This window comes from Zosterops lateralis, assembly GCF_965231275.1.
Source record: "Zosterops lateralis genome assembly, chromosome: 3".
NCBI lineage: Eukaryota > Metazoa > Chordata > Aves > Passeriformes > Zosteropidae > Zosterops > Zosterops lateralis.
Genome location: NC_139764.1, coordinates 21,353,058 through 21,368,204, shown reverse-complemented (window position 1 = coordinate 21,368,204; position 15,147 = coordinate 21,353,058). Strand labels below are relative to the sequence as shown.

The following is a 15,147-nucleotide window of genomic DNA, read 5'->3' as shown; positions in this document are numbered from 1 at the left end:
GTTAAAAAAAGAAAACGTAAGTCAAATTATAAAGCTACATAGTTTAGTACATTAAAACAAAACCAAGGACAATGGTATTTGTATAAGATTCCAAAAATATACAGATGGCAGGGGGGGAATAATCACTGTACACAACTCTGAGGTGGTTAAAGTGACCAGAGAGACTGAACAGTGCAAGACATGCTTTTCCAGTTACAAGCTCAAAACAGAAGTGCAAAAGAAATTAAAGCTCCGTCTGAAGTGATTTACCTTTTAGGATAAGGAAAGCTTAGAATATTGTCATCAGTGTTACAGAGAAATTTCCACCCCAACCCCAACACAGACACACAAAATAGTTTAAGTTTTTCCATAATACAGCATTTCACTTGAATGACGTCCCCAGAGCCCGGTGACTCCAGGGAGACAATTTGCAGGTGTTCGGTGTTGGCCTGTGACCCACGTGATGCACAGGCAGCCTCTCCATCCTCCAGCTTTGGCTAACAACAAATCCCTGCCCGGCAGGCAGGGTGGGTGGCACGGCACAGCCCGGGCTCCGATGCTTCGCCGCTCGCCTGCCCAGACCACCCGCTGCACCGACAGCAGAGACTGAGCTATGGCTGAGGAACAAAGGAATTGCTTCACAGGTCTCTGTGCTCTCTCCCAGAGTTTGGAACAGTTTCAGGCAAGTGCTTTTGGCAGGCTGACTAAGCTGTACATGCATCTATCCATGCAAATGTAGAATATGGCTCCCAAGACCTAGAACCAGGGTGTGTGCATGTGAAGACTGGATAGAAGGCCCTTCCACGGAAGTTTACAAAAATATATAGCCAATACTGTAGCTTAAGAAGTCAGTTTTACTCGTTACAGAGAACCCCAAAAAGTATTAACTACTTTTCAGACATTCCAGACAAGGTCACTTGTAACAAAAAAGGTCAAGTTCTCAAAAACAAGGTTTTAAAAGCGGATCTTTCCTTCAAGTGAACAGGACATCTGTTTTTACTCTTAACCATTTAGTCAGTTAAGACAATTTATTTAAGATTTCATGTGAACATATGCATAAAACACAAATAAGTTTACTTTAAACACATCTGCACGGAAAAAAAAAGGTTAACCCTTCAAAACGTAACAGAGCAGGTCTGGTTAGTATATAGCTATTGCAAATCTTAAAGATTCTGTGCATTAGGCCCACCCATATAGAAAGCAGGGGAAAAGTCAATGAAAGAAAATTACTGTTCAAGTCTAAGTGGTGTTTTGAAGAGCCAGCAGCCTAAGTGACACCATGAAGCTGGTCACAGTATCCAGACAAGCAGGTCTGCTTGGGCTACTAGAGCAGTGTATCCTCCTGAAGGCGCCATTTCCTCCCCAGTTATTTTCTGTTCCGAAGGCGTTTAGATTTCCTAGGACAGTCTGTGGAATCCACGGCCTTCCTCCGTTTCCTGGGAGATTGTTCATTTGAGCCAGAACCCGAAGAATTCCCTACTGTGCTCTCCATCACCTCTCGCAGCTTGCGCTCCAGCTCAGCCAAGCGGGCGTTCTGTTCCCCAATGATTTGGGTCTGCTCAAGCAGTTTCTGGTCTTGATCCTGGAGCTGCTTCTGCTGCTCCTGCACTTTGACGCGCAGCTCCGAGATCTCCCGCTTCAGCGCCGTCAGCCCCGTGCCGTTGGCTTTCACCTGCTGCTGCAGCTTGGTGACCTCCTGCCTGGAAGGGCTCTGCTTGGAGAACAGCTGCATTGTTGTCAATGCTGCAGAAGGCCCTGGAACTTCAGAGAAAACGGTGATTAATACTCTGCAGCTTACAGGTACAAATGGTGCCCCAGTGTCTGTATTTTGTGCATCTGTATTCCCCCCCCACACGAATCTGAATACCCATTGCAAGTTACGTGGACAGGTAAACAGATTTACAGTCACTTAGGTGTCTAACAAGAATGTGATCATCTCAGAGCACAACCAGTTTAATTTAAAATACTTACAGCTTTTCAGTAGTCTGGAAAAATGTTCATAATTAATTTCCTTTATATAAGCCCCCCTCCTTGCGCTGTATCAAAAACTGTGTAGAACTATTGTGTTGTCATCTAGACTTAGTGTAACAGATGTTAAGACAAAACCCCACAAAACATCTATAAATTACTTAATATGAGTAGTTAAGACTGAACAAATATCTTTCACTAGACAGCAAAATTCTGCTGTCTTAGTTGCAGACAGCTAAAGTTCTAAAAATTCATAATGTGGAACTTAACAAGGTTAAGTGTAACTTACATTTTAGAAGAAAGGAATTTATTTTCCATGCTTCTTTAGAATCATTCTTCCTAAGCACTAAAACCATACTGGAATCTGAGCTTGGAACTGTTGATTCTAATAAAGTTCCTGCAAATAAGGAGACTAACAGCTACTGTATATATCTTTCACTTTTTCTGCCATAAAAGATATCTATCACTTTTGCTGTCATTATACTTTTCTAGCAATGCTGTGTAAGTAAGGTGCAAGTGCTCTACAGACAGAAGAGTCTGGAACAGTCATCCTCCTTTTCTTCCTTTTTTTTCCCTTAGGATGCCAGCACAGCTACCATTATGTGACACTAAGGGGGTGCTTTGGAGAGGTTATGCCCTTCCCTCAACAAGAGAGAGGCATTTTATGCACCACAAAGACTTGGCCTTGAAAAGTTGATTGACATCAACTGTGGGTCTGGGCAATACTTCCTTAGCTGAGAGGCTCAGTATATATTAACACATATAATTTAAAAAAAATTAAACCCTTATATAATTTTTAAAAAGGTACATAATTTAAAAAATGAAAGTATAACTGACAGGATATAATTAAAAGGTAGCATACACACTTACGGCTAAAAGGATGGACAGGACATACAAGAAACAAAAGCATCTGCAGTTAGGCCTATTGTTTTTGCTTTAAATACATTTTTCCCCAATTTTTACTAAGTTATCCTTCTAGAGAGTTAAATTTCACAGTCCCTAAAGTGTATAGGGAAAACTACAATTTTACTGATTTTTTGCCTTTTACCATTAGGATAACTTCGGCCATGAGGCAACTACCTTAGAGTTTGATTCACAAAAGTTCTGGAAAGTATGACAGAGTATACAAAGGACCAGTTTAATGGCTTATTTATAGATTGCTATTTTAATTGCCTTTTCACTATTACCTATAACTATTTTGCTTGTTAGTGCATAAAATAGTATCCCCAGTAAAGTAAAAAAATCCCATTCTAGCCCTCTATGTACTACTAAAGCTTTGGCAAATTCATTTGCAGCTTGTCCTAAAAATAAAAGGCATCGAGTTGTCATCTCATGTGCCAAACTTCAACCAAATGCAGTGATAAAGTCTCATTCATTGGTGGCACAAAAGCATTTGTTTAACAAATACACACTATGCATAACTCTAACATTCAAGTGACTGTTCTTTTGGTAATACAAAGGCTCCTTAAATTTCAAAGCATATGAATTTCAGTTAGCATTCTTACGAAACAAATATCATCAATATTTACATAATAAAGCTCTCATTTAAGGGGGAGAGCTTTCAAAACATACAGTGCTGTGATTTTTTTAAAGAAAAACTGAATAAAACTTAACTATATGTTGGAATTAATACCTGGGGCAGTTCCTATTAGGCGTCCCGATACATCTGACCCAGGCATCTTTCTTTTCAGTATTGGAACAATCTTCTCATCAAAATATTCCATAGCCATGGAGGAAATGTCCCTTAGTTCTTGAAGAACTTCATGAGCTCTCTGAGGAGCTCTTGTAGAGTTTACATATCTTAGCACTCGATAAATTTCATCTATTACCTAAAACATTTAAGAAGAATTAGGATTTTCTGATAAAGGCAAGATTATTTCAGTTTGTTCTGGGAATTCTGGGGGTTTTACCACATAACAGTTGCCCACTACTGCGTGTTTTAGTTCCGTATCAGCTTTCTGAAATGCTGTTCATGATATATCAGAGAAGCTATTAATTTAATCTATCACAACAGCTCTCTTCAAAGTCATGAAATAATGCTCATTGGGTGAAGTCTGAAGTACAGCCATAATTGGCTTGCAAGTTACATAATCTATACTCAGCAGGGCATGATTGTTTCCTTCAGGAGAACCTGAAGCAAGAAGCCCCAAAGCAGAGCAGTCACTACCTCTGCCAGTTATGAAAGAGAATTGGAGTAGCAAGAATTAGCATTATGTCAGCCTGAAGAGCTGTAAATATTTACTTGAGTCCACTTCCATACACAGAAAATACTGCAAAATCAGATTAAGTCCAAAATATGTTCATTTACAAAACATCAATCCACTATTGACAGAGAACAAAACTCTCTTGAAAAGTTTGGGAAACAAACCCTTTGGTTAAGAGAGATACAGAGATGAAGGGTGCCTCACTAGTTTATGAATTAAAGTCTGAGGCAGGTCAAGATAGGAGTGCTGGTCTCTTAGCCAAAGCTACACAGGCATTTTGCACAGAATTAAGAATGTTTCAAGTTTCCTGAAGAACACACCTAATAAGGTCCTTGTAATAAAGTTGCACTCTCTGTTCTGATAAAGGAAGCTTAGCTAAAAAGTCCCAAAAGCTAAACAAGACCTAATTTCCCATCAAGCAACAAACAACAAAAGACTTCTCTAATTTCATCCACTTTATATCCTGTTAGAAACAACATCCTCAATATAAAACCTTGCAGCAGTGCTCTGCTATCACACAGAATGCTGAACCTCAAATCAGGATTTGCATATTCTAACACAAATTCACTTCCTGGCAGTTCTGTGGTGAAATTTCCTGAGGGAAGCAAAGCAGGTGGGAGGGCAACCACAGACTGTAATTGAACACTAAGCTTTGAATCTGATTGACTAAAATATTAATTAATGGGTGAACTGATAACTGTGCTGAGAGAGCAGCAGTGCTAACAAACTCACACACTAAGTAAATAATTTAAAAAAACACGAAAACAAGAACTCACAAACTTTTTAGCAGTTGTATCAAAATAAAATCAAGGTCCTTACAAGTTGGTGCCCACAAGGAAAAGCAAACTCACCTACCCAACTCCTAAACACCCCTGGTTTAGGGTGAGTACTGTCTTTCCCTCTTACTCTTCAGAACAGTAGGGCAACATTTTTACAATTTACCATGTAAGTATCTGGGCCTTAAGTTCATTTTACTTCATTATATTTTTTTTTTTAATAATGGTATATAAAAAATATAATGTAAAGTCAAATAAAAATATAATTTAAAATTCATTAAATATCAAGTCAATGGCAGTGTACAGAAGTAGTTACTTCTTCAAGATAAGAATACATTCCATGCTCACAGCTTATCCTATCACCACATGCATAAATGCCTGCATGCTTCCCCAGAATCCAAGAGATAACTTTTCCATTCATCTCACTGCAATTCAGTTCTCTGCCCACAAAAAAGTAACACCAACGTATCCGAACGTTACATGGAAAGATCAATGAACAGAGCACGAGGATAACGTTCACTGATCTCAGTTAATCCCTGAGCTGTACCAATCTTCCTCTGAGCCTGATTTTGTCAATTCCCCTGTGCACTGGTGATTTCACAGCTTATAAAACATCAGTATCTCCAATGTACATCTTGCCTGCATAATTTATATTTAATGCTGGCCTGCTATTCTAAAACACCAGAACCGTTCAGGAATGTTCCCATTTAACACACTTTACATTTAAAACTAATTCCACCTACTGTACAAAAATATACCATCCACTGTAATACTGAACAGTGTTTTGACACACTAAATACCTTAATTCAATTAACATGAAGTACTCAAACACTTAAGAAAGGTGCATAAAATCTTGATTGACTGAATGCTTAGTGTTATGTGTAGTCTAAATTACTACATCTTCCTATGGCCTGATCACATGTTTTTTTCTAAAAGGTTGTAGAGGATGAGTATACCACAAGTCAAATGTCAGAACAAAAAGAGAATCTAAGGGCAAACAGAAATCAAATTTAAAGTAATTAATATTTAAATACAGCCTGGTTTATTCATTTCAGACTGCCTGGTAAAACAGAATATTTGCTTGTAGGTTTGTTTGCAAGTATATACATACTTATACATAGATATAGATATATACACACTATACACTATATCGATTTTCCCCAGCTGTGCCAGGTTAAGTTACACAATCCTATTTTTTAAACACAGACACATATTCACATAATATAGTCTACATTTTACCTTTCCAGGTATGAAGCAACAGAGATTGGAATCCACATATTTCATGAAAGTCATATTTAAGAGAGACAGTCTTGTTTCCACAGCAGCGAGGATGTCTGCATGGCGAGCTAATGAATGGTTTCTCCTCTCTGACTCCCGTCTGGAAAACAGACCACAAGGTGACACTGATTTAACAAGGAGTCAGAAAATCAAACTGTAACATTTGTCAAGTTAATTTCACCCTTAAAAGCCTGTAACCGCTAACATTTGTCTTCATGGAAATAAAAGATACTGACTGATACCCAGCTAGAAACAGCACACTACACTTTCTTAGACAGAATTTGCTCTCTAAATAATCACTATACCTTATTTGCTCCATAAATCTTGTATGTAATTTAAGAATGTTTAAGAACAAGGCTGCAGTACTAACTAGCAGCAGACACTGAGTCAGAGTGAATATTTTTATCCCACTCACTCATACGGTCAGTACTTCAATGCAATTGAAATAATAAATGTAATATATTAGTAGTGAAGAACTGCTATGAAGTTTAGGTTGAAATAGAAATGCTTTCTGACAAAGGATCTCTCTGCTAAGTAGCACTTAGTTTCTTCACTCTGACTGGGAAATGTGATAGGACACAGCAGCAGCTGCACTTATTCACTGGAAAGAGGAAGAAAGACATTGCTTTAGTGAGAAACCAGTTCCCAGTAATGCTCACATGCCAAATCCCTCTTCCTTGTTCCCGTTTAATCCTTGCCAGTGAAAAACTTTGCCCTTTCTTTAAAGCAAAGTCTTTGATGAATGATCAGTGAAGGCAGTTGGTCTTGAAAAGGAATGACATTTATTCGTTCCTGGGAATCCTTGCTTGATTTTGCCAAAAGAGTTGAGCAATACAGAATCCAGACTTCTCTGTTTGAAATACCAGACACACTTGTCACACCATTATTCTCTAATTAAATCTTAGGTTCAAGGTGCTACTAGGAAAAAAAAAATGAAATAAAGGCAAATGTGACTCCAATTTTCAAAATATATAAGAGGAATTAGCCAGAAAGGAATTCCTTTTCAATAATCTGCTTAAATGAATCTAAGACTTAAATTTAATTCCAGTTTTAACTGGTACATACCTTGGAAGTTGAGCTTTAACTTGCTTTTGACACAAGTTGTGGTATCTTTCCACTTTCAGAAATCCCTGATTTAACATTCTCTGGCAAACCAAGTCCATTCGCTTACAAACCTGTATTTAAGTAAAAAGAAATCTTAAGGCTCAATTAAGGTCACAAGTCACTTTTACTGCTACCTTATCCCTTGCCACTTGCCAGGTAGCAAAAGATTCTCTTTTGTTTTTTGCTCCATTTCAACAAGCAAAACCTGCAGCTGAGATTCAGGCATTCCCATCTTCAAAGATCATGATACTCCAAAAAGGAGCAGAATGTTCCACACAGACCACAAATAAATCTATTGATTTTGCCTAATGAGAGACAGTAGGCTGAATGTCACCTATTAGGAGCAAATACAATTTCCTCTGATTTTAATGGAAGTTGCAAATGCTCATGCTTGGCTTCCAGCATGGTCTCCAGAGTGATTCTGGTAGATCAAGTTAATATTTTGTAGCCTCAAAAATAGAAACCTTTAAAGACAAGAAGTCACAGTGGTTTTCTCCCAGTGTTTAAGGCTTATGTTTTTGAAGTCAACCACTATTAAATTTAAAAACACATGGAAAACATTGCACATAGAACAAGATTCTCCTTTTTATATAAGAAAGTCTTTTCTCCTCTGTTTTAAGGAATCCTTTATTTCCTATGTTGGACACCAATAATCTCAGGGTTTTTTTTGCTCCACAGCTTCAGGAAGAAGACACATTAAGAGCTGCAGAAGATATAATAAACTGCTAAAGTTAAACCTTCACAGAGTTACCAGTTACAGGACAAAGCCAACACAAACAGAAGTCTAAGGCAATTGCTATTCAGTTCTGAAGATGCAAGAGCTTACAGACCCAACTGTTCTGTGAAGCTGTTTTGGTCCTATTGGGTTTTTTTAAGTTCCAAAGTCTGCAGCTCCGACTGTGATGCTACTTGCCAATAAATACGCTTTTTTTTTTTTTTTTTTTAATAAACACTCCTTTCCTCCATACACTCCTCATTTCCTAACTTCTAAGTCTATGTAAGTTTATACCTTGAGGAAGAAGACTCTCACCTTTCCCAGAGAAGCCTGCAATTACTTTTGCAAATGCTTTCTGTGTAAACAGAAAGAAGTTTTGCTTTGTGAGTCTCCCTCTAGTCACAGCTGGCTGAAGTTCTGTGAGAACTGACCACTTTCAGACAGATCTGTATGAACAGGCCATTAAGGAGTGTCTGGATCTGTCTGTGCTCCCCAGTATTAGATCTTTCTGGTTAACAAAGAAGGATCAGACAGGCAAACTGCAGAGGGGGAGCCTCAGCACACTCTGCCCCACCACTCAGTGATCCAGTTAAATCATCTCCTGTGTCTAAGGAAAAATGCTGGCCCTTCCTACAGGAAGGAGGAAATCGTTCTTCCTTCCAGGGGCGCACGGATTTAAATCGCTTTGGAGTTCAAGGCCTTGCAGCTTTCTGGCAGCTCCGATGACACCGAGTGAGTCCCTGAGGCAGGAACCAGCTCTGCGGGCACCGGGCACAGGAGGGAAACATCCCCGGCCGCGCTCGGCGGCGGCAGAGGGAGGCTCTAACCCCGCGCACAGTGACACCTGCCGGCACACCGGCCCTCCCGGGGAGCTGCAGCCCGAGACACCAACCCCACACCGGGGCTCTTCATCTTCCTTCTCTGCTCACCCCACACAGCGTGAGGAATTATTTCCTCCAATTTCTCCACATTACCTGTATTTACCTAATAATCAGTCTAGAACCCAAACGCCGGTACCACCAGAAATTGTGGTACCACCACAATCAGAAGTGTTTGTTTGCAACTTATTTTACCAATCATCTCATAATTCTCAGCAGGTTCACCACGAAAACCACACAGCACCTGGATTTATAGGAACAATATATACTTCTTCTAGACGGCACAGTCGTATGCAAAGCAGCATCGTTACACTTCTAGGTGTCCATAGTAGTCCAAGACAGTGTGATATTAGCTATTTGACAGATCATAAGTTGAATTTCCTTATCCTCGTATTTGCAATTTTGGTGTTTGGTGTGAATATTTTCTTATTTTAGTCACAGAGGTGAAAGAGGCTGTGTTTCCTCAAAGGTCAAGTCCAACCAGATCTTGTGTTCAAGTTTCAGGGTTAGAAAGGTATTCCAGGTCCATGTAAAAAGCAGAGAGGTTGTTTCTTCATGTGCTGACTTGTATGTGATAACAGCCTTCTATGATCTTATAAACTAATTTTTCACATCATTTGTAAACAAACCGACACAATCTACTAACTTTCATTTCCTCAAGCATGTCTTATTTCTTCCAAGTTTCACTACCAGATAACCAATCCAAAACAAATATAAAATATCCTAGAGTGTTTAGATTCAATATATGTTATTTTTCTTAGATGGTACACTGACACCATGTTCTGCAAAATGCCTTTTTTTAGGGTAAAGTAAGTGGCAAAATGCTTCTAACTTCATCAAGAAACTTTAAAATAGAAATGCCTGTAAATACATGCTGACTGAAACTGGAAATATTAAACCCATGCTGTCCAAAGGCTATCAGTCCTTAATTGTGCCATGCAGGAAATAAACACAAGTTTGCTGCAGAATCTAAGTAATTCTGTCAGAATCCAAGATAACCTTCTCAGAGTGTTCATGGAAGGAGGTTGTGGATTGTGTGATTTTAATCATGCTGGTTGTAGTAATAGCCTGAATGGAAGTGCCTTTCCAAGCTCTGACATGTGACTGAAAAAGTAACTGGAATCTAAGAATTTCATTATTATCCCACTGAGGTAAAAATATCAAAGCTTTTTCAAGTCACTAAAAATATCCCAGGGAAAGGAGCCTTTAAAAGCTGGAAGATAGTGAGCTTCCCTGTCAGCATGCACAGTAGGCTGGTCCAGAGCATTACAGCTCCAGACATTGGGATCTTTGGGGTCTTCTGTGTTTCTCTCATGGGGATCATCAGAGGAAGTAGATGAAGTAAATACTCAAAAGGGCTGAAAGCAAAACGCTGCTGCTTTTCCTCTCATTCTCTTTGTCTGAACAAAACTTTGAGGGCTCAAGATTTCCCTCATTTCAGACGTGACTGCTCTCTGAATAACTATTGTTTAGTCTCTGTTCCTTGGATCTACTTCACTGCTTAACCAGTAGGTGCTTCATTTATGCTTTTACATGCAGTAAGCCCAGGAATAGCAGAAAGCATTATGCTCAGGAAACCAAGAGCTTTTTGCACAATGAGGGGCCCGTGGTCTTGCCTTGGCTGATGGCAATCATCACAAGCAGGAAATGTTCTTTACCTCATCCTTTGATGGGATAAAAAGACTTCTGGATCTTATGCTTGAGATTATGCTCCTCATTATGTTCCACATAAACAATGCATATTCCTATCTCCATTTTAATCTGAAAACATTCTGGTGTTCTATATCCTCCCACCCCACCAACCCCTCAGTTTGTTGTCTTATATACACTTAGATCCAAACCCAGTTCAACTCAGAGAATTTATTTTTCTTCTTTTTTTTTTATGAATCACTGAGCTAAGGTGATCCAAAATAAAAAGCACATTAGGACATCCATTCCTTCCATGCCAGGATCCAGAGAATGCATCAAAATGATTGGTTTAGGGAATCCACATTTTTTTGTCTAAACATGTATTATCAAACTTTGTTTAGGTCAATTGATGTCCTGGATTTTCCTGCCTTCCTCAAGATCCTTTATCCCATGGAATCCCACATTCTAAGGGTAATGAGGCTGCTTTTGGGCATGTTTCTAATATGCATGAGACCTGAGCAATTTAATACCTATCATTCAATTAATGTGCTCCTGCAATGTATCTTTAGTACAATACTACTTATAATAAGATACACTTATTCATCTTTGGTAAGCAGCCCAAGTCAGTTCTCACAAAAACCAAAAAATTATTGTTTGTGCAAGGCAGCTTTTTGAGCAGGAATACACAGGACTTTCTAAAGGCTACTCACCACCTTTAAAAATCCCAAAGTAATGAAATTTCATTACAAATTTATGCCTGGGCATTGCTATTTTTAAAGGTTACCTTAATTTTCTGACAACAGCACCTGGAGTGATGAAGAACATTTAGTGTCTGCCTCTCAGTGAACTGCCAAAAGAACACCTTCAGCTCTGAAAAGCCACCTGAAAGACCCAGCTGATCAAGCTTACAGGCTTCAAACCAGAAAGGCTTTGATTCTTTACATTACTGCTGGTTAACAAAAGGCTGCTTTCTTCTCAAAAGAATGCTCATAATGCCTTCTGATGTGCTTAAAGGAACAGTTAGGAATTTGGAGATTAATTTTCTTGGCTGTCACTGACTCAAAAACTCAGAATAGGGAAAGACCAACCGAATAGTTCCCTTCATTTTACACCCAGTATTGTTCTATGTATGTTTCAAAGGTGGTATTTATCCAGTCTGGTTTTGCATATTTCTGAAAGTTCTAAAGGGGCAATCATCTTCTGGAAAAGGGAACTTGGAGGTGCTATACAAGAGAGCATAAAAGTGTCACATTTTACTTCCCAAGTGCCAGTGAGAGTTAAACAGCTGGTTTAGTCCTGACATCATCACCTTTTCTACTCTCACCTTCACTGCCAACACAGTGCTTACCAACACTTAGTGCTGGAGAAAGAAAAAGCCTTCTGTTGACTTGTGAGAGCTCCCACAGGCACCACCATTCATAAAATGCAACGGGAAAGGTGCAGCCACGGGCTGTGCCTGGCGTTGCAATTCCGAGCCTGAAACGTGGCATATACAAACAATGTGTGATGTACTTCCCCTCCCTGTGGTCAAGCTGCAAGTAAATACCACCCATGATCTTGGGGATGTCCTGTGCAGGGCCAGGAGCTGGACTTCTGTGATCCTTGTGGCTCCCTTCTAACACAGGCTATTCTCTGGTTCTCAAAGTACCACATCTTTTTTACAGATCCACTACCTACTCTCACAGAAGCAGCTGAAATCTTTAGGGGACTGACAGCACACTCTAGAAATATTTAGGAACTGGTGTGCTTAGAGAAGTATAAATTAGAACGAATTTTTTGCTTGAAGAGCTTTTGGTTTAAAGTTACAGTCAGGATGCAACACTTCAGGTTGCTGATGCAGGACACAGGCAGGCCAATTTCCTGCAGAAATACACTTGTAATATCATCCAGTTTAGACTAATCGAGTTCTTAAAATAGGGAGAATGCAGTGCATATACGTTTACTGAGAGTTACATAAGCTGTGCATTCATTCCCTCACTATTATTCCATTTACAACCTCATAAGAGATTCAGTAAGACAGCAGCTTATCACAATATGACATGGTTTACATCAGGCTCCTTATGCAGGCAGTTAAACATTGATATACATTGATCTCCTCGCTGCCAGCTGCAGGGTTTTTTGGCATTATCAAGTTCAGAGGTGCAGATCCCATATGTTATTAATTACAAATCCACTAAGACTGGAAGAAGCAGGCGGTCTTTTTTTTTTTTTTTTTTTTTTTTTTTTTTTTTTTTTTTTTTACGTCTTGTTTTTTGACCCACATTTCTAGATAGGGGAGGATTCTTGGAGCAGCAGGCTCACCACCTCCTACACTTGTAGGCTTAAGCCCTATAAGTAAAAATAAACACACATATGAGACACAATAGACTACCCACCCCAACCAGACAGGAGAAACGAGCCTCCAGCAGCCCGGTGCTTTCTCACAGAGCGTGAAAGGAATGAAAGAGTTAAGAGACGGTAAAAAGAGCTTTAGGAATGCGTGTATGGAGGCGCACACCGGGAGCGGGGAAGGGATAATGCCCCATCCCACCTCACCCCACCTCATCCAGCCCCCGCCGCTGCCCCGGGCCCGGCGGGCTGAGCCCGCTCCCGGCCGCCTCCTCCCCTCCGCGGCCCCTACCAAGCGCAGCTGGCTCGTCTCATCGTAGGACAGGAAGCTGAGGATGCTCTCGATGGCCACGATGGGCAGCCCCATGAGCGTGTTGCTCTGAGGCGGCGGCTCCATGGGCGCCAGCGGCTCGGCGGGCTCCGGCAGCGGGGCCGGGGAGAGCCGCGCCGAGCCCGGGGCGCCGCCTTCGCCCTCCGACACGAGCCGCTCCTCCGGCGCCGCCATCTTGGAGCCCGGCCTTCCTCCGCGGGGGGACGGCACCGCCTCCCCGTGACGCCTCTTCCGCAGCCGTCACCGGCCGCCCCGCCCCGCCATTCCCGCCGGGAATGAGGGAGATGGAGCCGCCGGTGCTGCCGCGACGCCCCAGGGTTTGGGCTGCCTTCCCTGGCTCGGGGAGGCGTTCGAGGGCGGGCGCCACAGGGATGGCGTCCCTCTCTTGTCGGGGGTGCCCAGAGGCAGGACGAGGAGTAAGGGCCGTAGACTAAAACACGAAAAGTTCCCCAACCTGAGCGTGAGGGAGAATTTTTTTAACCTGAGGGTGGCAGGGCACTGGATCAGGTGCCCAGGGAGGTGGTGGAGTCTCCCTCTCTGGAGACATTCAGAGCCCACGGGACACGTTCCTGTGTCGCCTGTTCCAGGTGACCCTGCCTTGGCAGGCGGTTGGACTGGTGATCTCCAGAGGTCCCTCCCAACCCTAATGGTTCTGTGATTGCCATGCAGGATTCCCGCTCTCTCCGTGAGGAGTTTCCCCAATATCCAACCTGAACCCCCCCACCCCGAGGCGATTTTGGAGCATCCGCTCGTGTGCTACAGCTGGAGAGGAGGGATGAGCGCCTCCCTCCCCATGGCCCTCTGAGGAAACCGTGGGCAGGGCCTCCCAAAGCTCCATGAGTGCTGCTCCTCGGCACAGGCACCGTGACTGCCGGGACAATGTGCCTGGATTACAGGGCGGCAGCTACAGGGAGGAAAACACCCCTGTAGCTCCCAAGTGACGAGCTACATCCTTACAACGACATCCTTACTACAAAGTAATCCCGCCTGCTGTATTTTACCTATAGGTGGGCGAGCACCCCTTCTGTGTTTGGTGTCCAGGCTGCCCCTGCTCTGCAGGTCTGCCCCAGCCTTTGGGATCAGAGCCAGCTGCCAACCCTCGGCAGCCCGAAAAACTCTGCCTGGAACCAGCCGTAACTGAGCAGGCGGAACACTCAGAATAAACCAAACTGCTCCTTTATTTGCCCTTTATCTTGTGTATTAAGGAGGTTTCTGGATCAGATCGCTGGGACAACAAAGGGATGGGACCAAGGGGTGTTTCTAGAACATTCTGTGGTGCTTCTGAGAACAGACACACCTCAGTTTCACAAGCATTTTAGCCTGACAGAAGTTGGCATAGCGTTTGAAAAGTATGGTGCCAGTCTCCTCAGAGCCTTCAGCTGCTGCTGCTGCTTTGTTTCACGTCAGCGGCGTTGGGTGTCTGTGCTTGAGTGAGGAACTGGTGCTGCTGAAGACTGACTTGCCAGAGGAAATCACTAAACAAATGTCCAGAGTGATGGTAACAAAGTGTGTGGGAAAAAGTCATCGAATGTCTGGGGAGAATGAGACCGCTTCTTTCAGTACCTGCACCGAAGTAGTGCAGCTTAAAATATTACAGGACTAAAGAATTAGCTGCCAGCAACACCTCTGTACATTTTTTATTTTTTTTTTTTAGCCATGCTTCCTCTCTTTGAAGTTTTATCTTAACCCATTTCTTTCAGTCCCTCCTCTCCTCGGAAACTCATCTGCAACCTCTTTCTTAAAAAAAAAAAAAAAAAAAAAAAGGCATCTGGAAAAGAATTAACTTGGGAGCAGGGCAAATGCAAGGGTAAGGCTTTATGTGTGTCATCCCAATGGCACTCCAAAAATGTGCGCTGAAATTAATATTTCCTTTTTGGGAGCAGAACACTGTGTGCCTTGTATGGGTCTGGAAGTGTTTTGCTCCCTCCCCTCAACTCATCAATGCTGCTGTCTTGCA

At 41.8% G+C, this 15,147-nt stretch overlaps 1 protein-coding gene and 1 long non-coding RNA gene across 2 annotated transcripts; one reads left to right on the top strand and one right to left on the bottom strand.

Moving 5' to 3' along the window:
- Positions 1-580: 580 nt before the first annotated feature.
- FBXO28 (F-box protein 28) lies at positions 581-13,364 on the bottom strand (the record flags this gene model as incomplete). Its single annotated transcript, XM_083856963.1, has 5 exons — positions 581-1,740; positions 3,581-3,776; positions 6,167-6,305; positions 7,271-7,380; positions 13,152-13,364. 5 exons carry the CDS (start codon positions 13,362-13,364, stop codon positions 1,346-1,348), a joined length of 1,053 nt encoding a protein of 350 aa, XP_083713089.1. The 3' UTR covers positions 581-1,345.
- LOC310907095 lies at positions 1,675-8,652 on the top strand. The gene is made up of 3 exons (XR_014589547.1): positions 1,675-1,779; positions 6,175-6,324; positions 7,988-8,652. It is a non-coding gene; the product is annotated as an uncharacterized lncRNA (long non-coding RNA).
- Positions 13,365-15,147: the final 1,783 nt, after the last annotated feature.